This window comes from Pecten maximus, chromosome 9 (assembly GCF_902652985.1).
Source record: "Pecten maximus chromosome 9, xPecMax1.1, whole genome shotgun sequence".
NCBI classification, from domain to species: Eukaryota; Metazoa; Mollusca; class Bivalvia; order Pectinida; family Pectinidae; genus Pecten; species Pecten maximus.
Genome location: NC_047023.1, coordinates 42,531,264 through 42,554,648, shown reverse-complemented (window position 1 = coordinate 42,554,648; position 23,385 = coordinate 42,531,264). Strand labels below are relative to the sequence as shown.

The following is a 23,385-nucleotide window of genomic DNA, read 5'->3' as shown; positions in this document are numbered from 1 at the left end:
TCAGTGCTGCAGTGCTTCATTCCTTGAAGGATTCACACAATTGCAAAAGGACCATACTATCTTTGGTACATTGTAAATTCAAGTTTCAGGGTTGTTGGGTCAAGGTCACCATAGCTATCTTTAGAAAATCCCTGTCGGCACTCAAATGGCGTCCTTCCAAGAGAGATTTTGATCTAACTTCACACAAGTACAAAGGACCATTATAATGTCGGAGACAAGTTTGAGTTTCAGGGTTGTTGGGACCAAGGTCACTGTCACTATTTGAAAAAAAAAATTCCCACATTCATTTTATAATTCCTCAGTGAAAATACTAACATTACAATTAACTGTATTATTATTACTATAATAAAGGACCAATTCCGTACAATGACAATTTGTTTGGTATTCAGAGGTGTTCGGTTTTCGGAAGTTGCACTGTACATTAAAATCAGGCCAATTGTAAAATTAACACCAAAGTGTAATAGCTTGTGGGGCAGGAAAAGGATGTTTGTATTGCTTTTACAATTATAATTAGTATACTTGTTAATTGTAGTTTCTGTCACATAAACATGATTTTCAGTATCAAACTTTGAATCATTTCTGTATAATAACCACAAAATAAAACTCATGCGAATGATGTTCAAAATATTTTATTGAATATCATAAACTGATATATAAAAACATTGTATATCACCATTTCCAGTAGATACACAAGATGAAACAGTTAACTACACGGTAATATGTACATTTGAATGCTGTTAATAGACAGTCTAGAAACATAAGTTCTGGTAACACATCTAATGTCATCAAACTTGAGTACCAGAGAATGTCACAATCGAGTCGGGAGCTGTAATATGGTCAGTAGGAACTGAAGCTACCAAAATAAAATCTGATTTAAAGGATCCTGTATACCTGGGTATAAAGAATGTTTTCACAATTTATTTTCAACAGTTTTTGGAAGTTAATTATTACTGTGAAGTATAGTTCTAATAAATGCAAAGTTTATTCCTGAAATGTTATCATTGTGTTAAAATGATATTTACTGAGATTTAATTTTGTATTTAAAAGATTACTTTTCAACCCCAACACAATTTTTATATAAAATATCTGTAATATAATGATGGTTTTGGCATCAGTGTTACTGGACTTATGTACTTGTACACTATATACTTAGTATATAATATGGAGATATTTCATACACTTTTATTTTTAGGCACATTCTGGTCCTATTTCTGTTACTTTCAAGTCTATAAATGATCTTGCTGCTATTTTGGGTGTGCACACAGTCTGATATTTTCTAGTTTCATTTCAAGGCAAATTCAAATTAAAAATCATAATCAAAATCCCCAAGTGGAGTGCACTTAATACGACCATTTAAAGGAAAAACATCCGATGTGAAATCCAGATTGATTGAAAAAAAAAGTTTTATTCAAAAGACTGAAAATTGCATCGGCAGATCATATGGAAAAAGATTTTCAACAGCTATAAATTCAAAATTGGACATAATGAGGGTAAGTGTGTCCACCAAGTTGTGAATTGCATATGTGTATAATATTTCATCATGCTTTCCACATGTGAATTACAAGTAAAATACATTTTTTCACACTTGTTAACCGCATTACATTGTTTAAATGGTAAGAAAGTTAGGACAAAAACATGTAGACATTTACGGATTGATGGATGGATAAAAAAAGGACGGATCAGTGTAAAATAAGACATATTCATTTAACCAAAAAAGAAATGAGTTATAGAAAGGAATCCTATACATTAAATCTAAGCCACAGGGTATGCAGTGTTTATCAAATAAATAATTGTCAAAATACCTACTCGGTAAAACCTTGAATGCCTTTATGCACAATTATATTCAAGTGTCTCAATATATTAACAGAATAATTCACAACAGAAAGCACTTAAAAACAAAACAAACTGGGTTTACAATATACTGTATATATATAATAAATTCATTCTATAACATTCATCATGCAAGACTCAAGTTTAAGGTTTTTTATATTTTAACCTGGGACATCTAGTCAAAGCTACAATTACAGTAGTAATTTCAGTGAGGAAAATCTCCAGCAATGCAATGAGTTAAATTTAATTACTGGTAAGAACTGTCTTAAGGACTTAAGGCTATATGCTACATTACTATGATCTTGACAGCAGATTTCCACAATAAGGATTGTGTAAATGGTAAGACTAGGATAATTAAGTGATGAAAGGTACACATGAATGAAATGGAAACAAAGATACTAAAACTGAGAATTTTAATGGCATATAAATAAGAATATGGTTTTAAATACGGTGATCCAGAGACCCAACCATTCCACTCTGACTTGGTATATGTATCAAAACAAAATTGCTAGTGTAGAATTGAAATTCTGAACAGAAAACAGATTATTATTAAATATATACATGTAGTATAATTATAGTTATCTTTGAATTTTAAATCTGTCTGGTCAACATGACATATATGTTCATGTTGGATTTCATTTGTCCAAAGCCAAAAATTCTAAGTATTTGTCAGAAATCTGAATCGGCTAAACTGTCACATGAACAGATTGACTTGTTAGGGTCTAAGATGGACTCCAATTTAGTATCCTAAGATGTTAAAATTTTATATCCTACTTAAATATACCTCATTTTATTAAAAAAAACCTACAAAATGAACCCTTTTAAGTATCTGCTTTAGTTTTGGCCTGGTTACAGGAGACATGGAAAATAATAATGATGAGGTATAACTCAATTACAAAATAAACTACCGGGTACAAGGTCTTTAGGGTAGACAACATGGGAGATAACTCTTATCACCAATTATAGGTACATGTACATTGTATAAGGTTTTTAGGGCAGACACCATTGGAGATAACTCTATCACCAATTACAGGTACATGTACATTGTATAAGGTTTTTAGGGTAGACAACATGGGAGATAACTCTGTCATCAATTACAGGTACATGTACATTGTATAAGGTTTTTAAAGTAGGCAACAAGGGAGATAACTCTATCACCAATCACGGGTAAAATGTACAAAATTTTGTATCACATCTGCCACACAAAACTTTGTCCCAATAATATGAGCATATAACAATGTACAGACCATATCATCCTGAATACTCCAGGTGTTATATACCAACACTCTACTGAAATTGATGTGATCATAATCTCTGAAGTATGGAGGATGAGACCATATAAACAAATTACATCACCACCATCAAAGTGAACAGACATGGATGATGATGCAGGCTTACTTGTGCCTTTTGGCTTTGACGAGTCACTTGAAAATGCATTTAAACAATAGCTCAGAAATAACTGTATGGATTTGGCTTTGAATTAGAATTTCTAAAATATTCAAAAAACATGGAATAATATCATTACAATTTCTCAAATTTTAAAATTTAGATACTTCCAACAGTTGTATAATACAAACTTATAAACCTCAATCAAAACATCATACAAACAGTTGAGAAAATGTGTAAAAATGTTTACTTTGTAGGTTGACAGATATCTTTAGTCACCTTAGTCACCTTGTTAATCAGTGTTGCATAAATCCAATAAAAGATTTTGAAAACATAAAAAGAATTGTTAAATCTAACAAATACAAACCTCAAATTTAAAACATCCCTACCAAACAAGAACTAATTTGAGCATTCCGCCTTTTTTTATGTTAAATGTTTCCTAATTGATACATTTTCACACATTTTTCACAACTCTTTTTACACACTCCTCATCCATGGTCACATTACACTGCTGTGCACATTGTTGCATATGAGTTTAAAGCTCTATATAATATGTGTATACAATCAATACCATTGATTTTTACCATTAGAATAAATATATAAACATTGAGTAAAGCCAAACCTCACTTTAGGCATCATGTTTTTGGCACCTTGGTGAACTGATAGGTGTGAACAAAACAATTAACTATAATCAATCAATTTGACACTAATGTAAGAAATAAGTAAGCATTTGATAATTGGCTAATAAGTAAACTGATCAAGGTGATAATCTGTTCCAAGTGAATGATATTTCATCATCTGAAGCTTAATTAGAATGTTGCTATTTTGCACTAATAATGACAGAGAAAAGTTGTTTTCTTTAGAATCTTCCTGATTTTCAGGCTAGAAAATCTCATCCTGAGTCGGATATTGTTAACTGTTTAAACAGAATCTTCAGACTGAGGGCCATGGGTAGCCATTCAAAAATCTTATCCAAGTTAGAGTTGGAACATTTCCACCATGGGAGAGGATTTTTTTCTTCTCATAATTAAGAATATCTTTAACTTTTCTACTTCATCACAATCAATTCACGCTAGAAAAAAACCATTTCATTTTAACCACAACATTTCACTGGTATTACAGACTAGTAAAGATGATACAGACACGATTAATACAGGTGACAATATATTGTGTTGATGTTGCGGTTCACCGGGGTTACTGGGTACAGGGACACTCCCCCTCCCATTTCCACAATTACCGCTGAAAACATGAAAAAAACACGACAAAACATTAATGTAAACTTCATTTCAAATTGGCACTAGGCTAATGACAATGAGGTGGAATGTTTATGCCAAAATACACAAGCAATAATAAATATACACGTTATCTAAGAAATTCTGTCATCTCCTAGACTACTCAATGAGAATGACAAAGGGAGCAACAAGTAAATATTGTAAGAAGAATGAAAAAGAAAGTAAATATAATTTAATAAATAATTGAGGTAATAATGAAAATTTATTAAAATGACAATTTAAATACAGCTTGTTTAATCTTGATTGATATGTAGAAGTTAACATTTATTATGGATGTTAAAACACACACAGATATATATCACAGTTGTTCAGAAATACCACTTATACCAAATATACTGATGAGCTTTAAGATCATATCACAGTTTATCAGACACTAAAAATATTACTTTAAACACTGCAATAAAAATGAGGCATTTTTTTCTCACAATGTTGATATTTACCTAAAGCATTCAATATTTTTCAAAGTTTGAAAAATAACATTACAAAAATTATTATTTGCACACATATTACCTGTTATTGTTAAATTGACCAGGAAATTACTTTTTTTTAGATTTTTAAATACATAATGTATGAAAATTCTTTTTGCAAAAGTGACAAATTATGATTAATTCAATTTTCATTAGTTAAATTGTTTTACCTTTTTTTTTTTTTTTTTTTTTCACAATTTCTTACTTAATGGTATTTTATTCTTATATCAATCTTAACATTGGGATGATCCTCACTGTTCTTGGAGATAAACCAAGACAATGTAATTCTTTCCGAGAACTTTTTACTGCAGATAAGTACAGGTAAGTAATAATGCCTACAGGGCTAGAGGCGATATGTCCGACAAAAATGTCCGCCTCAATCATTCTCAATGTTTGGTGTGATGGCTACTTTAAACACTGAAATGACAATACCAGCAGCAGTAGATCATCTGTAGGCACTCAGATACACTTGGTGAATGCCTTATACTTTCAGGATATGTCCTCACATCCTAAACCAACAGTGTTGTCCGATACACTTGGTGAATGCCTTATAATTTCAGGATATGTCCTCACAACCTAAAACAACAGTGTTGTCCGATATGTGGCATTTGTGGTTTTATACACACACACACACCACTACACATTTCCTCGCGCTGGTTTTAAGTATATGGAACCAGCGCCAAAAACAGAAATGCTTTTATCACAATTTTCACCACGTCACACAACCAACAAATAGTTTCTCTTGACATTAATACTGAATGTAAATAAATACTTCGTATTTTGGTTTTATAAATTTCAGCTAAACACCACAGCATGATTTTCCCTAAGTTCCAGCTGCCGAAGTCTCAAGTTGTTTGTGGCCCCACGTATCCGCTGGGACTTGGTCGACCGAAGGTGGGCGGAGCTACCCTGACTTTCTGGCATCGACTGATTAGAGCCAACTCTGGTGATGGACAATGCTCCGGGGGATTCTAGTTCAGAACGAGATGCAAGCTCTGGCCGCTGAACTACAGGTGCAGGGGCCGAGACCACTGATAGACCCTGCGGCCCACTATTAGCTGGGACTCTGGGTAGGTCTGCAATACAATAAAAGTTACATTAGAGCTAGACTGATGGACCCTGCGCATGCGGCCCACTGGGACTCGGGGTACAGGTCTGTAATATAAAACTGGTGACAAAACTAGATTGATAGGCTCTGTGTCCAAGCTGTTACACACATGGCACTCTAAAACATTTTGTATATAGATACAGATCTTTTCAACGGTTACAGTGAAATAAACTCAACTTGACATGTTGAATATTATAAAACTAATTACAATTTATTTTGTTACTTGTCAATTCTAAAATAAACAAAAGATAACAATCTTGATGTAAAAACATATAATTATCAACTTGGTGTTTATTATTACCACTCAAAATATAATTATCAACCGTGGGTATCAATAATTATCAAATATTGAGCTTTGATTTGAATTACCTAATGTTGATATGGAAAATTATTATAGAATTACCAACAGGGATTTAGGGGTACACCAAAACAAAAGGAAAGACAACATAAATGCAATAAGCAAATCCTGACACGGCAACTTCTATCAGTTCTATACAAAGTTACCAAAGGCACATGTTAGTGGTAGGATAAATCCTCTCTATTTATAAAAAACACATTGATTATGACTATTTTAAACATATGTGATATAGAATTAACTATAAATGTTATTTTAAAATCATGCCATATTTTATTAATCAGAACACAGTTTAACCTAAAGCAGTATTGTTACAATTACAACAAAGCAGAAGTAGGAATTTAAAATTTACCACACCAAATTATATTTAATTCATGTCAGTAAAAATAAATATCAAATTCATACACTTCAGCAGGTTAAATGGAAGAACTATATACATATATATTCATTTCTAATCAAACCAAATGCTTCACTCCATTGATAAGTCTGTTATAAGATTGCATTAGGGGTTCATGTCCTGGTGACAATTCATTTGTTGCCACACCAAGGTCAAGGACACCAGGATATGACCTCTGATATGTTCTACCATCCTTGAGTTTATTGTGTAGGAGTGAAGGATTTGATTTTGTGATATTTTCTTTCCACTGTCCACATTGACATATGATACATGTACAATACTATAGCACTTTCAAGAAATGATTAACTCATCAATGTACTTGTGTCTCATCACTAATATAGCCATTCAGCAGAAAGTTATGATGTACTGTACAGATCGAGGCAGTAAATTCAGTTACATTTCTACAGATATCTGTAGCTCTTATCATAATTCAGTTTAAATTACTCCATTTACCAGCATTTCATTGCAAATGAGGATGAGAGTCATGCTGATGTTTGGAGGAAATTTCTGAAGAGCTATATATTTCTGAAGACATTTCTGAAGAGCTGTACATTTCTGAAGACATTTCTGAAGAGCTATACATTTCTGAAGACATTTCTGAAGAGCTGTACGTATACATTTCTGAAGACATTTCTGAAGAGCTGTACATTTCTGAAGACATTTCTGAAGAGCTGTACATTTCTGAAGAGCTGTACATTTCTGAAGAGCTATACATTTCGGGAATGAGCTATACAATTCTGGAGATATTGCTGGGAGACATTTCGGAAATGAGCTATACAATTCTGGAGATATTGCTGGGAGACATTTCTGGAATGAGCTATACAATTCTGGAGATATTGCTGGGAGACATTTCGGGAATGAGCTATACAATTCTGGAGATATTGCTGGGAGACATTTCTGGAATGAGCTATATAATTCTGGAGATATTGCTGGGAGACATTTCAGGAGAACTATACACAATCTTTGGAAATGTTTACTACACTTGAGTACTGAACAGCATGGCATTGACTTAGAACATCTTTTTCCTGTATGGACAATACATCTGTAACATATTACTATACATATATCTATTGATAACACTACATTAAATCAGTCTTGTTAAGACACTGCATAACATATATGGAATTGGTTGACTATTGTAAATTTTTAATTTCAAATTAAATTCCTGAAGAAAGATGATTGCAAATTGGATAACTTCATAAATATTCAGTCACAATTGATCCTATAGGAAAGACATTGAAGATACTGGAAGAGAAATATCAATCTGGAACCTGCATGGTTGTATATCTTTGCGAAACAGTTGAAATTGAAATGCTCAAAATTTCATTTGAATTGGGAACAATTATTATGTAATTTGAATCAAGTATTGACCTCGAAATATATGTTACCATAACTACCACTATCTTCACAACCGACTGTCAAACAAAATATATTCCATATCAATTAGTGTCACGCGTACACAGGCCGTAGCTTCACTGGAAATATGTATTGGACGGAAGTCTAAAGAGCCAATCAAGGCAACAATATTTTGGATAATTTCTCATTAATTTTACAGAGAATTTTCCAATATTTTATTCTGGTATTTAATCATACAAATCTTGTGGGAGTAGCACTTGTTGATCCCAGAAGCTATGGCAATGCTGAATGTTGTATTGTTTGTTTTTAGGTATTTTCTATATTTGTACTGTAAATTCATGTATTACAATAATTAATGTCACTTTTTGGTTAACTGCAGTATAACGATTGGCTGCACGGACTTGGACAAATTAGGATTACAAGACAGGGAACATTTACGACATCAAGCAAGCCTTCCACCGTTGCGTGCACATTGACAAGGGTCAGTGGGAAGCAAGCCTGGAGAACCAAGGCACGGGACACCTCCACAGGTACGTCGATAAGGTACACCTAGTACTTACTGATTCCTGATGATTCAGCGGATTTAGGGCCTTTGTTTGTCGTGTCCAGTGGGACACTTTCTGTAGGATCAACATAGCAGATCAACTTTATCAGGAGGGTCAACATATATATATATATAGCAGATGTTTATCAGTAACATTAGCATATAGCAGATCATAGGACGGTCAACAAGGCATATCAGATTTATCAGGACGGTCAACAGATCAGATTAATTCCATTATAATTGAGTCAATACACGTCAGATCAACTTAATGGGGTGGGGGGAGGGGGTTTAAACACTCAAACACCTGCATACATGTTTTTGTTCAAAAAGAGGTCCAAGGCCTTGACAGTCACCTGAGTTCTAAATTATTTCAGGTAATCTGACCCATTTTGACCCCAACCATCAGCCTCTGGGGGTCAGTCAGGGCCAATATGTGCATACCATAAAACTGTCATCTCATGCTGATAGTTTCAACTAAGTTTGACTTATTCCCAATGCCAAATTAACAAAGGATGCTCAAAAATGTGATTTCCCTATATAAACTACCCCCTCCCCAGAGGCCAATGGAGACCCCTGGGTAATGAAATGGTAGAGCACCATAATAAAGACCATTCAATCTATGAAGAGTGTTTTATTCTACCTCATTTGGGTCTTGAAAGGAAGATTTTTGAAATTTCAGTCAATTTGACCTTTTTGTCCCTCCCCTAATAGGTCCCTAGGGGTTGGGGACCATACAATTCACAATTTTGATTGAACTTTGGCCATGGAAGGTTTCTGCAAACTTTCATTGATATTGGTTCAGGTGTTACTGAGAAAAACTAAAAAATGTCAATTGTTTTGGATCATGCATGACAACAGACAAAAGGCAATTTAGGTCACCTGGGACTTTGTCTCAGCTACAAGTGATCTAAAAGTCTCAGGTGACCTAAAACTCAAAACTATAAAACCTCCCAAATGTTCTCAACAATGTCCACATTTTACTATTTGATAGATTTCTTTCAAACATTCTGCATCCAAAAATACTAGGTGGTTAATTATTTTCTACGGATGATTCTAACATATATGCATCAATGTTTAGGAACTACTAACTTCTCATCTATAAGTTACTTAGCAATATCATTATAAGTAATACAGATATACAATCCACTAGTTTTACATCAGGTGAAACAGTTATATGTCATCATTGTTTGATGACTGTGCATGACTGATTAAAATGATACCACTATATTATCTATATAACTATGGAACACCTATAGTCCCTTTTGAAGATTACAGATTCATCTTCAAACTGTATGCATTACCTCCCTTCCTGACAGACTTTTCAATTAAAAAATAAAGAATAAAATGAATTCAAACATGAATAAAAACTTGAATATGACTGAACAAATTCAAATTAGCTTTCAAATATCTTAATTAACATCCTAATTGATCATTCTGTTATTAAATATATCTGTTGAAAAGGGAGGTAATCATCATACTGTTGGAAGATTAACTGTTCCTTGTAGAGGGACCCACTGAAAGAAAAGATGGAACTGGCATACATCTATATATTATGGACTAAGGACTAAAGCTGGTGGATATGGGAGGTAGCTTAGTTGTATGAATGGGTGAGCTAAACATTACTGGAATAAAAAGTTTACATGCAGGTACAAAAAAATATAGGCAAAATAAAATGCAGTGATATTGTATACCTAGGTGGTACTGCCACACGGTGCGATTTGAGTAGATGGAACTGAAAGCTGACAGGAAATACATCACAATTAATGGTGTACTTCCATATAATTTTGGAAAACATGCATGTATTCAAATGATGATAATTAGCATGAGAACTGAAAAAAAAAGTTTTTGCTTTGTGACATGATTGGTAATTTGACTTTATTCCATGCATCACAACGTAACCCATTTATATGGTCTAGATAAAATATCCTGACAAATTGTGGCAGATTTACTGAGACTATAGATTGTAATAGGAATTGGCTATGATATAATCTACTGTTTATCATTGTAACACAAGTACATGTAAACTTCAAATATATCATACATTGTACCTCTAATAAATCCCCTTTATAGAGGTCAAGAGTTAAGATTATTTTTTGAATTCAAATCTATAAAACAATTAAAGATTAATTTAATGACAAATAAATATTGATCAATTTAATTTTAAATTAGGTTTCCAAAATTGTTCAGATACACACAAATATAGAGACAGAAATTGAGAAACCAAACCATTGGGACTAAACTATTTAACTATCAAACAAGGACATACCAAACCCTGTCACAACTATATCTATAAAGACCAACCCACCACTAACAGCCCCAGGTTATACTCTATGTATCACCATTAATAACACCAGTTTACAGATAACAGTCGCCTCCCATTAATAACACCAGTTTACAGATAACAGTCGCCTCCCAACACATGGACTCAGTGAAAGCTTTGAGGACCAGAGTTAGGCCAGACATATTTTAGCCCTCACTATAAATACTTTGATAGCTCCTGTTTACCAGGCCACACAAGCTGCCAGTGATCAATAATTTTAATATTTCAGATTGAAACAAATTCCTTTAATAAATGATTTATTGTTTTGTTTTGAGAAAAAAAATGTATACATTTTAAAAAAGTTCATTTTAATAAAACTAAAGATAAATTCTGAACCACTTGCAGCTTACCACATCCACATTGAAAAACAAACAGTTTGCAAAGAATAATTGGGAAGGCATTCCATATAAGGAAATGAAAGGCACAACAGGAAGAGGATAAGTAATACACTAATAGCTAACCAGGCCACCTCTTGTCAGCTCGACATTGATAACTTACTGGTGCTGTGTTTAAACAATCCCATGCAATAAGAAAATGGAAGATACCATTACTTAAATGATCCAAAATAACTCTGATATAATGATGTAATTTATTAAAACTATATATGTTTAAATACCTCATTACATGATTTTTAAGTGTGCCTCAGACTTCCGGTCTTGTAATAAATGATTCCTAAGAAACAAATTCTCATTTTCTTAAGCTTCCTAGGCTTCAATGGTGAAAATAGAGTATTTAAAAGTATATCAAAAGTAGTAACTATCTTTTGTAAACTTTTCCTTATTTAATCAAAGTGACTTTTCTATTTCTCTGCTTCATGTTATAGTGTGTAGGATAATTCATGAAATACAAAATTCACTTCTTTTGGAAATTGGATTTTCTAACCACTTTGTACATTTTTAACATACATAAAAATCATTCTATTATTTTCCCAAATTTGTTTTCATCACAAGTCCTAAAATGTATCATTATATTGCATTGCTTGAAGTATGTGTAATGATTTGGCAGTATGAAAAGGATTTATGAATAATCATTGTAAGCTTATTTGAAATTATGTAGATTTTTTCATGTCAGATGAAGAAATATCATTTGTACACAGAAGAAACTGATTTCTGGTATTTTATCAGTAGAAATTTTAGTCACACAGAATCTAGAATATCCTTTATTTAATTATATACCCATTCTGTTAGGCAAACATGCACACTGAGCAAAATCTCTTAATCCTGATATTGTATGTGTATTACAGCACCCAAACAATGTCATACTTGCAATTGTGTATTTAAGGATGTATGCTACCTGACATTCTTCACCTATATTAAGAGTTATCTCCCATTTTAAGGATATGAATCTACCTAGATTCACTGAATCTTACCTGAAAACACTCTGCAGATTTCTGACTAGATTTTATATTATATATATATTTTAATTAATAGATTAAGCTGTACAAAAACTTATATTTCTTATTCGTTCTAGTCTGAGATTATTGTTTAAAAACCAGAAACACCTAGTGTCCACTGTAAATTTCAATAATTAAAAAAAAACTTTGAGATGTATACATCAATTAGAATTTTCACAAAACCATCAATAGACACAACAATTGTGCACATTTTTGATATGTCATATGTTAACCCCTTGTCCATTAAATAACCAAACTAAGTCTTACCGGTTTGATCGTGCGGAACTCTTCAGTAAAGGAGATTTGACAGTATAAGCATATATCCTTAAGTACATTATGAGACACTGTATGATATGTTATTGAATGTCTAGTGAAGAATTCCTATTTACCTAGTGAGCCACTGTAATCTGATAAAGGATTTGTGTCAAAAGTAGTTGAACAACATCAAAAAAATTTAGATACAGAACTACCCTCTGCAAACCTGCAAACTTCCAAAAATAATCTTAATTTGTAAGGACACTGTTTGTACAATATGTAATAAATTCTGAAGAAAAAGACCAGGTTAATACATTTTGATCTAAAAACATGGTTTGAACTGTTTCATAACTGAAGATTTTTCACTTAAAGACATTTCATAATTCATTTTAGATATTACAAAACTTTGTTTTCAGAAATAGATTTTAGGAATATGTACCTTCTTTGCGCTGACCATGAGCACTTAGTGTACGTTTCTGTGTAGCACTAGGTGTGGTGGTGTCGGAGCGCCACTCTCCAGTCGTTGTGTAGCCGTTTTTTGCCAGCAGCCGAGCCCTTTCAGCTTCTGTATCCATTAGATGGGACATGTTGTTTCGGTAATCTGTCTCTGGGATAATGGCCGTCCCTCCAGCTGATCTATTCGATCCTCCAAGGGGCTTTCTCACAAACTTACTTCTCTGTTGTAATTCAGAAACAGATTGTATTAAAAACATACCAGTAGAATTTAAGTTTTTTTTTCTCCTAATTTTTTCTTCTTCTACCTGAGAAAAATTGTAAAAAAAGAACAGTTTTCAATCTTGTAATATAAACTGTATGAAATTAATCGTAACAGATAAAGATATCTGCATGCAGTCAAATTCAAAAAAGAATTAAACCAAAGTTGTTTCATAAAAACATTGAAATATGGTAGTTAATGTTATTATTTCACAATTATACATGCAAAACTGACATTAATCTTATTATATTTTATATAAAAGCTCATAACATCTGAATAAGATTACATTATTATTAATTGGCATTTAGAAAGCAAGTAAATTTTCTGGCCACAGTAACATATTAATATTGTCTGTATCACATCATACAGATATTTATTACCAAAACATACATATAAACTCATCACCTAAAATATAATTTTTAACAAACTGAGTGCACAATTAAACAAATATTAGTATAAATGCAGGGTCATAATGACTTGAATTATATTAGTTAAATACATACATCCATAATTCAACAACTCTAAATCATAAAACTCTGAACTATTAAACGACCAGTAATTAAAGCGACCAATCTTAGGGACCTGGAAATTGTGGTCTTCAATAGGAACCACTTACCACATTCAGTGAGTAGAAGCAGGGACGCTAGGGAAATGATTGGGATCGGTATCATTGTCCATATCAAATGAATGGTTTGTAAAATGATATAAATAATTCCATAACTAGTGACTATTTAACAAGTTTACCTAAATAATAACGTAAATATCTAGACTGAACTATATATATATCTACACTAACTTATGATCAAATTAATAACATGGTATATCAAGTTACCTAATTTGTTTGCAATATTTTTCTAATTCATATATTGAAATCCTACAGTTGTACAATGTACCCAAAGCTAATTGACAATATTTCTAAGTAACCAAACAATTGTAACGTTTGATTTTTTATATTGATGGTATAGGACCACTGTTAGTATCACCTGTACATACACCATAACCAGTCTAATCTACTTTACAATGACCTCCGCAGTGAGATATTTCTCCGTAGTGTCTCATACTGATATGGAGAATTATAATAGCACTACTCCCTCAGGAGGACATGACATCAGTACATCGAATGATATCTTAAACAGAACATTTATTAACAAGAGTCCCTGGGTGGATCTTAATGGCTTACTTACTGATATAAGTCTGCCTACGAAGTTACCCATACATCAAAATCTATTCATATTTACTAAACTTCACAAGGTCTCATTGCAATAACACTAAAGGGGCCATAACTCTGTAAGTTACCATTGAATCAACCCATTTGTCGACCTTGTCCAGATCATATTGATGTAAGGCTGTGTAACAATGTTCACAAGAAAAAGGACAATGGACAACATGACAATGGACAAAACATACTGTCAATGTAAATCATGGTAACATACTGTCAATGTAAGTCATGGTAACCTACTGTCAATGTAAATCATGGTAGCCAACTGTCAATGTTAGTCATGGTAACCTACTGTCAATATAAATCATGGTTACCTACTGTCAATGTAAATCATGGTAACCTATTGTCAATGTTAGTCATGGTAACTTACTGTCAATGTAAGTCATGGTAACCTACTGTCAATGTAAATCATGTTTACTAACTGTCAATGTAAGTCATGGTTACCTACTGTCAATGTAAATCATGGTAACCTACTGTCAATGTTAGTCATGGTAACCTACTGTCAATGTAAATCATGGTAACCTACTGTCAATGTAAATCATGGTAACCTAATGTCTATGTAAGTCATGGTAACCTACTGTCAACGTAAATCATGGTAACCTACTGTCAATGTTAGTCATGGTTACCTACTGTCAACGTAAATCATGGTAACCTACTGTCAATGTAAATCATGGTAACCTACTGTCAATGTAAATCATGGTAACCTACTGTCAATGTAAATCATGGTAACCTACTGTCAATGTAAATCATGGTAACCTACTGTCAATGTATGTCATGGTAACCTACTGTCAATGTAAATCATGGTAACCTACTGTCAATGTAAATCTTGGTAACCTACTGTCAATGTAAGTCATGGTAACCTACTGTCAATTGAAACCAGGACAACCTACTGTCAATGCAAAACATGACACCTTTTGGTAATTACAACTTACTGTCAATGTGAGCCATCAAAAAAGTTGGTACTTAAAACTATGACACAAAGACAATGAAAACCATACCTTTTTGTTGAAAACAATGAGTTACTTGAAGAAGTATATGTTATCAGCCAATGAATGTTCTGAATTTGATCAGGTGATGTACTAAATACACATTACGAGAGGTCATTGTGCTACCTTATATATTTACCAAGTAACATTGTGTTGTGAATTAGTGTCCTATATACAGTCACCTTATACACACACCCAATACCTGTTACAGTCTACAGACTACCTAACAATGCGACTATACTGTGATGATGGCTGACGAGGCCCGGCGGTTTACCTGGTAGGATGGCACTGTCTTCTCGTTAAGGCTACCAAGGCTTCCCGACTTCCCCTGCCAGGTGGTACTTCGGCCGGACGAGCCATAGCTTGGCTGCATTGTGGAGGACAAAGATGATTGTGAAAATGGCACTAAACGAGTATAACTAACAGTATTGGACATAGAGTTGTCTCCCCTACGTCTGTAACCTGGAGGGATGGGTGTGAGGTGGGTGGAGGAGAGATTGTTTGGATTGGGGAGATAGGGCTGGGGAACAGGGGTGATTTGGGTGGAGGACATGTTATAGGGGTGCAGTGCAACAGAGGTAAGCATACAGGCATAGCTACTAGTGTTAGAGCTATCTACAGTGTTACTGATAGAATGAGGGTGACGGTGATGGTGGCTTCCGTGAGTGTCACGATCACTCTGAAACAAAGGGAAAAAAGTAAACAAGCCCAGGGTTAATCTGAAAACAAAACTTAATTCTCTTGTTGGGAATCTAATAAAAGATAAAATTAGTTTCAAACCAAGCAGTATTGGCGCGATGTTGTGATACATTTGGACACCTGGCAGTTAAGGGCATCTCCTTTGATACATCACTTGTAGAATTATACCTAACCTGGTATCTACCACCATAATAGATACATTCACTTGATAGCTGTTATGTTTAGTAAAATTGTATCACCAGAAATATTTTGTTTAATTGAATATGTATAAACAGTAAAAGAACTAAAGTGGTATCTGTAGCCTTGAACAGCCAGGTATAGCAAACTAACAACCTGCAACTATCACCACACCTGTCAATGGTTAGATTAATGGATTAAATATATATGGGAGAGAAAATGGCACCACAAGTCATATACATGCTCTGTATCAAATCCTAATTGTATATTTTTATCAAAATATGAACATCAGTGTGTTATCAAATATAGCAGCCCAATATTAACTGAAAGTTGATACATATACTGATAAAATGAAGTAACATAAATCTTTCACATGTGGACAGCCATTTGCTTACCCACACATAATGATATATTGAAATGTTAAACCAGGAAGTAGATGATAATTATAGGTAATTAGGAGGTAAATAAATTATAATTAAATGTAAGTGATGTAGGATACATTAGATATAAAGGAGGTAAACACTAAAACATGTAATTAGGGGTACAGTACGTATACAGCTGAATTATAAAAATAATCTTTTTTTATTATTTGTGGAATTTTTTAATTTAAACTCTAATTTTCCCCCAAATCACACGACAACTGTTAATAAAAATTAGTTACATAATGCATACATACATAAATTATATATATAAATATCTTGTAATCATTTCTTGGTAAATTCTTTATAATTACTTGCTGTCGTGACTTGCATTACTTTGTGTCCCTCACACCAAAGACATGCAGTGTGGTCACTCAGAAAATAGTGCCATATTAGTAACATACAAGTGATTCAGGAATAAAGCATTCAAGTCAGTAGCAATGGTTGTATATACAAGGCATGGTACCATTATTTTGTCTCTGTAAGAATAATCCTATCATCAACTTTTAAAGAAAGATGAATTTATTTTATTTTACAGTAAACCAGTCCAAATAAGATTTTACTGAATTCATGTGACGATAGCGTCAAACAAATAGTAATTTTTGAGTCCTTAGATATTCCTGGTAACTGTTCTACTGTCTATATGGTGTAAATTAGATTTAAACTGATCTAGTGTTTATTATACTAATGCGAAATAAAACTCCAAACATTTTTAGAAACTAGGCCATTAGAAAATACTAGGCTCATCATAAAACAAAAAACACCAGTTTCTCAATATTTCACTCAGCATACAAAAGCCAGCAGGTAAATCAAACAATTCCAGACATCTTTATCCTAATTCTATTGATTACAGTCAGTAAACAGTGTAAAATACTTCAAGTTTCTTTCCAAAAATTTATATAGAAAACAAAGAAAGTGAGATCTGAATCAACCACAAAATCAAACAATAATTGTTTTTCTATTCAGCAAATGTTAATACAAAGTGTATAGAAAATGAAGAAAAAGTTTGAATACTTTCTACTATCTAGCAAAAGTTACAGAAATCTATAACTACAGCAGTCAGAGTGATGATTTAGACAGGAAAGACAATGTAGGTCTCCAATACATGTAGTGTTCCAGCATGTACAGTCTAACTAGTCATAAAGCATGTGTGTGAAAATATCTCATATCAAAGTGTAGTCCTTTCTGAGGCTGTCAGTCGTAAACATCAAACCATATATGTAACATAGCATGAAAGTCATGCCTCAGATTATGTACAGATTCAATAAAAACTATTTTGGCTAGTTTTAAGAAACTTGTCAGAATAGGTAAAAATAACATTGTCTGCATATATTCCCCCAAAAGTTTAGCTCTAAAAATGAGGAACACATCTAGTGTAGTGTAGTGTAGTGTAATGTATGTAGTGTAGTGTAGTGTAGCGTAATGAACGCTATTCTAATCTTATAACGATTCCAATATTTTTTTTTTAAAACAATGTTAAGAATCTAGAAAACTGCAGAAACAAAAATAAGGATAAAGATAGTAAACAAGAAGTCGTTAGTATTTTCTGTTTATCAGATCTAACCATCATGGCTATCTATAAATATTACCTATTTTGAAGGCAATGTTTATGTCTGTACAAATTTTGGTCAATGATTATGAATCAGTATATGTGGTAGATTAGTGCCAAGCCTTTTAAGAAATTTTGGCGCTGTCTCAAATCTTTTGTATGACACTGTCTAACCCTGATAAAAGCAATGATTCTACATGGAAGTACGATATCTACAATGAACAGTGGCCGCACCATGACAGATGACACAGGTAGCTTATGTAAAACATTTACACATTCCACAAATCTGGTAAAAAAATGAAATGTACGCAAAAGGTTGCATTACAGCATGCATCATGCATTTAAAAACTCAAAATCAGCCGTAACGTACTGCAATCAAACAAAACATTCATTATTTATATATAGCACGCACAACATATCAGTCAGATCAGTCGGTTAGGATTTCACTGCAACTCTGCGCCACACCACGATTACTGTGGCTACCAACCTCGTCCTCGTAAAGCTCTTCGCCTTCGCACTCATCAGCATTGACGAAAGGTTGGTGCATTAGAACCACCTTCCGATCACTTGTGCTGTACGAGAGTCTAACTTGCGGGAATTGTCGTGTGTCCTCGCGAGTCTGACAAAACACGCTGCCATGATAGTTAGACGTACAGTTGGCATGGTTGTTGGCGGCCTTAGGTTGTTTACTTCTCTTTTCTCCCTTTGTGGAGATCTCGTTTGCGAGGGCATGGTTGTGTCCAAAGTACCTATCCAGCAGCTTTTTATAATACTGGCGGTCCTTTATACGTACAGGGGCTTGGCGCCCCATGAGACAAGACTCTGTGTTTCTACTAGAGCACAGCCATCGCTGGTTATCCTGTGACAGGAGCGGAGAGAGAGAGGGTACAACATACAGGTAGGAAGTATACATAGATGGACTGAATAAAGCAGTATCTACATCATCTACATACAATAATGTCCTCACAATAATGATAGCGTTTCTGTAAATTAAACAATTAACGAAGAATTTAAAAGAAACCATTTGAATAGTATAGGATACAATTTTTATGTTTGACTTAAATAATATAAACCTTGCATTGCTGTTAATTGACATAAATTAATCCTAGAGTATATCATCTTATCCAATATAAAATGCTTGGCCGATTCTTCTTCTGGTATTTTCTGATAGATTTATTCAAGGGAAGTAACTGCACATTTAAAAAAAAATGTTTTCCTGATTATTTATTAATCATTTAGTGACAATTTTGCTTCAGGTTTACAATTCTCCTAGAAAACCCCCCCAAAAAAACAAGGTATGATTCATATTTTCCACCCATATCAGAAACGGTAACATGAGAGTACTTTAGATTAGTGATGATCTCTCACTAGTCATCATAACAACATCACATTTTGCCATAAATAACTGGAAAATTATAACAGATATCATTTCATAATATAATTTCTCTTACATTTCAAATATACTGATTTCTCATTTAACTCAATTTTTAAATTTTTTGTATAAAGGATAAACAATAATAAAATGATATTGGTATATATATCAAATATAATAACAAACCATTATCTAAGTTTTGTTTTTGTTAAAATATTATATTTCTGGTATATTATACATGTAGTGGTTAGTTGTGATGACGGAAGTGATACATTATACCATGTACTACTGGTCATAATCCTCTTATACCCAGCCTCAGTAACTGAATGAGTTGTTAGTCAGATATATTTTACTTAAACTAAGTCTAGTGAATTATTTCAGATATATATCTCGTAGTTTTAACATTGAATCCTCATCATTTCAGATTTAACATTAAGAAAAAACCTGAACATCATCATGTCATTCAGTTTATGAAGCTGGACACAAAAGAGACTAAGAACGGTTGACAATTAGTCATTAACCGTTAATTAGTCACTATCGTAATTAAGAAGTACTACATATGATGAAGGAGGCTGCCAAAGTCAAACATTTCTAAAATGTTTCTCACTTCTGTCAAGCCACCATGTGAATTGTACGTAGAATTTACATAAACTTGAAGCATTTTACTTTAACTTATAAACCAATATACTTCATTATTAATAAAATGTAATTAAAACTAAAAAATTAATACTGAATTTGGTGGATGAGAATATTGTTATCACATGCTTAGATAACCCATGCCAACTTAGGTTTGACTCTAGTTATAACCGTGTAAACTTGAACACCACCTGTCACTGACAAGTAAGTAGTATAGTGCCTCAATATGTAACATATTTATATAATTTATTTACATCATATTTATATAATTTATTTACATCATATTTATAATATAAAAATGCTTGATAGTTTCTTATCATAAAAAAATCCTAAAGAATTGATTTCCTTGGATATTTAAAGAAAAGCTCCATAATCTCATGATTATCCGGTATGTAAGTGATTTTTAAAATCTTAATATATATTAACAAATGAAATAAAATGCAACTTCAAAGAGTAAATAATAGACAAATAGTGAAGAAAAGGAGAAGCTGAAGCTTTCAGACATATTCCCTCTGAATAAAAATTCCCCATTTCTGGTGAATACATGTATATAGTATCCCTGGTCCGAATTTTCTGTTGAATATAAAAGATAGAAAGACACTGTAAAATCCTAGATTCTGTTTTCTTTGTCCCACCCTGGAATATCGGAGACAAGTTTCTGTTAAATGTAGGTAAATCGAGTCAGGAATTACGAGTAATGCAATATTAGAATACCATTAATTGAAGCACAGTTGGTAAGTCTTAGAAATTAATGGGATTTAATTAAAAATGATACTGACTGGGTGTGTATCTGTTATTATATTATTTTGACTGTCAAGGCTACCTTGTATCCACCATAAGGAAAAGAATATGTTGGGTATTTTGTCTGTTTAAAACCTGGTGATCTGTTTCTCATGAATAAGTAGTGTTTTGTAATCTGTCAAAATAAAAATTCAATAATTACATTTTTTCAAGATTTCTACAACAAAATTTATGTTTTAAATTTATCTTTTTTTTTTTTACATTGTTTCCTTAGAGCAGATACAAGCTAAGCTACAATTCCACCCATTCAGTATCATTCTACACTAAGACGCACAAGCTTACTGATTTCTTAAGAGACACCAGCTTACTAATTTTCTAAAAGACACCTGCTTACTGAATTTCTAAAAGACACCAGCTTACTGATTTTCTAAAAGACACCAGATTAATGATTTTCTGAAAGACACCAGCTCTTAATTTTCTAAGAAAATATTTAGAACTCTTGATTCCTTAATCCCCCCAAAAAGTGTCCCAATTTCAGTTAATCATATTCTGCATTTACTTAAAATAACTTGTATATTGGAATACTAAGCCATGTGTGGGAATTTCTACAGAAAGAATAATGAGTTATATTTTTACAATTGATGACAAAAGAATAAATGTAAAAATATGGTGATATATACATGTACCTCTGAAACAAATGTATAGTTCTCTTTATATTTTCGTTTGTAAAAAAATATGATGATGTATATCGCTGATAAAAAATGAATTAAGTTTTTCCTTTTTTTTTAGTTTCACAAACATGCATAATAGGAGAAAACTGATACTCAGTGACATGCTAATCCCATATCTAGGGGGATGTCAACCTTAGTATGAGGAGTATCACTTCTATTGTAGTCATAAACAAATCATTCCAACACTTACCTTCCCCAATACGAAACTTAGATCATTTGGGAGCTTAAATACAGGGTGTATCTCTGTGTCAGTACATAGCTAACGTGTGGTTTTACCTACACTTCAAATTCAAATACTAGTCACCAGATTTAACTAAAATTTCAGCTGCCCTAACCCTCCTCCATGATTTTAGTGATGTCATCGGGATGAAAAGTCTTGTTTTTCTGTTTTGCAGTACCAGGTACATCATTTGTCAAATTATTGCCAATAAATGCCTTATGAGATGAAAACTGATTTCTATTAATCTTTTAATTATGTTGACCTTTACCCATGTGTGTTCAATATATATACATAAACAAATTTGAAAACTGTTTTATTCCATATCATATGAACTGAATATTTAACATCCAAAATCCTTTACAATTATTCAGTAACAAATTTAATATCAAGTAACAGAAAAGTTCTTAAATAAAATTGATACCTGAAACTGGAACCACTAGAACATATTGCTGAGACAACCATCGCTACACATTGTAGGAATAGATACAGGTGTGTTTAGAAGTTGGTAACACAGAAGGGACAAAATGTTACTGACATACCGTACTCACCATAAAAAGCCCCCTCCTCCAATAAACACATATTATCTGTGACTTTTCTCTAATATCTTGATGATAAAGATGTTTTATAGAAAACCTGTTGGCAGCTTTAATAACTGCTATATCAAGTAAATGTATTTTTGCAGTCAATTCCTTTGTTAATTCACACTAAAAGATCAATCATCTATTAAATATAGTCTCAGTCTCGCCGTTTATTGGATACGGCGTGATTTAGGTACACCAACAAATGAAAAAAAAAGTTTTCTTTACATAGGAAGTGAAAAGCTTTTTATTCTATGTGTCTTTGGGTGCTAAGTATAGTGTGTACGGCAGTCAGTCATGTGACAGGTCGAGGAAGGGGAGAGAACTGTTAAAAGGGTAAACAACTCTGGAAAATTAATGTGTACATGGTCGTAAGGACAGACTGAAGTGGTGCCCACCGAAACATCTTAATGTACAGGCTCACCATTTATAAAGAACAAAATAAACATTTAAATACTCTGTTGTTCACTCAGTGTTATAAATGTAACTCAATGGAACAAGTATATTTACCTATATATATATATATACTGACTTTGTACATGTAGATATATGTTTTATCAAAAAATGATATCATAATTAAGAACAAAGAATTGTTAAAATACAGGTTAAATAGAATTGCTAATTCATATAATTAATCCAA

General features: G+C 32.8%; 1 protein-coding gene across 5 annotated transcripts in view; it reads right to left on the bottom strand.

Annotated features, from left to right (window-relative positions):
• Positions 1-613: 613 nt before the first annotated feature.
• Positions 614-23,385, bottom strand: part of LOC117334656 (tubulin polyglutamylase ttll6-like) — a 60,763-nt gene continuing 37,991 nt past the window's right edge. For 3 of the 5 annotated variants that reach the window (XM_033894405.1, XM_033894406.1, XM_033894407.1), the window contains 5 exons: positions 15,898-15,990; positions 13,143-13,380; positions 10,427-10,474; positions 8,752-8,811; positions 614-6,051 (listed from right to left, as the gene is read on the bottom strand). In XM_033894405.1, coding sequence (XP_033750296.1) covers positions 5,771-6,051; positions 8,752-8,811; positions 10,427-10,474; positions 13,143-13,380; positions 15,898-15,990 — 720 coding nt within the window. In that variant the 3' untranslated portion in view covers positions 614-5,770. Of the gene's footprint in view, positions 6,052-8,751; positions 8,812-10,426; positions 10,475-13,142; positions 13,381-15,897; positions 15,991-18,954; positions 19,327-23,385 lie in introns of all 5 variants that reach the window. The other 2 variants (XM_033894403.1, XM_033894408.1) reach the window with 2 other exon arrangements.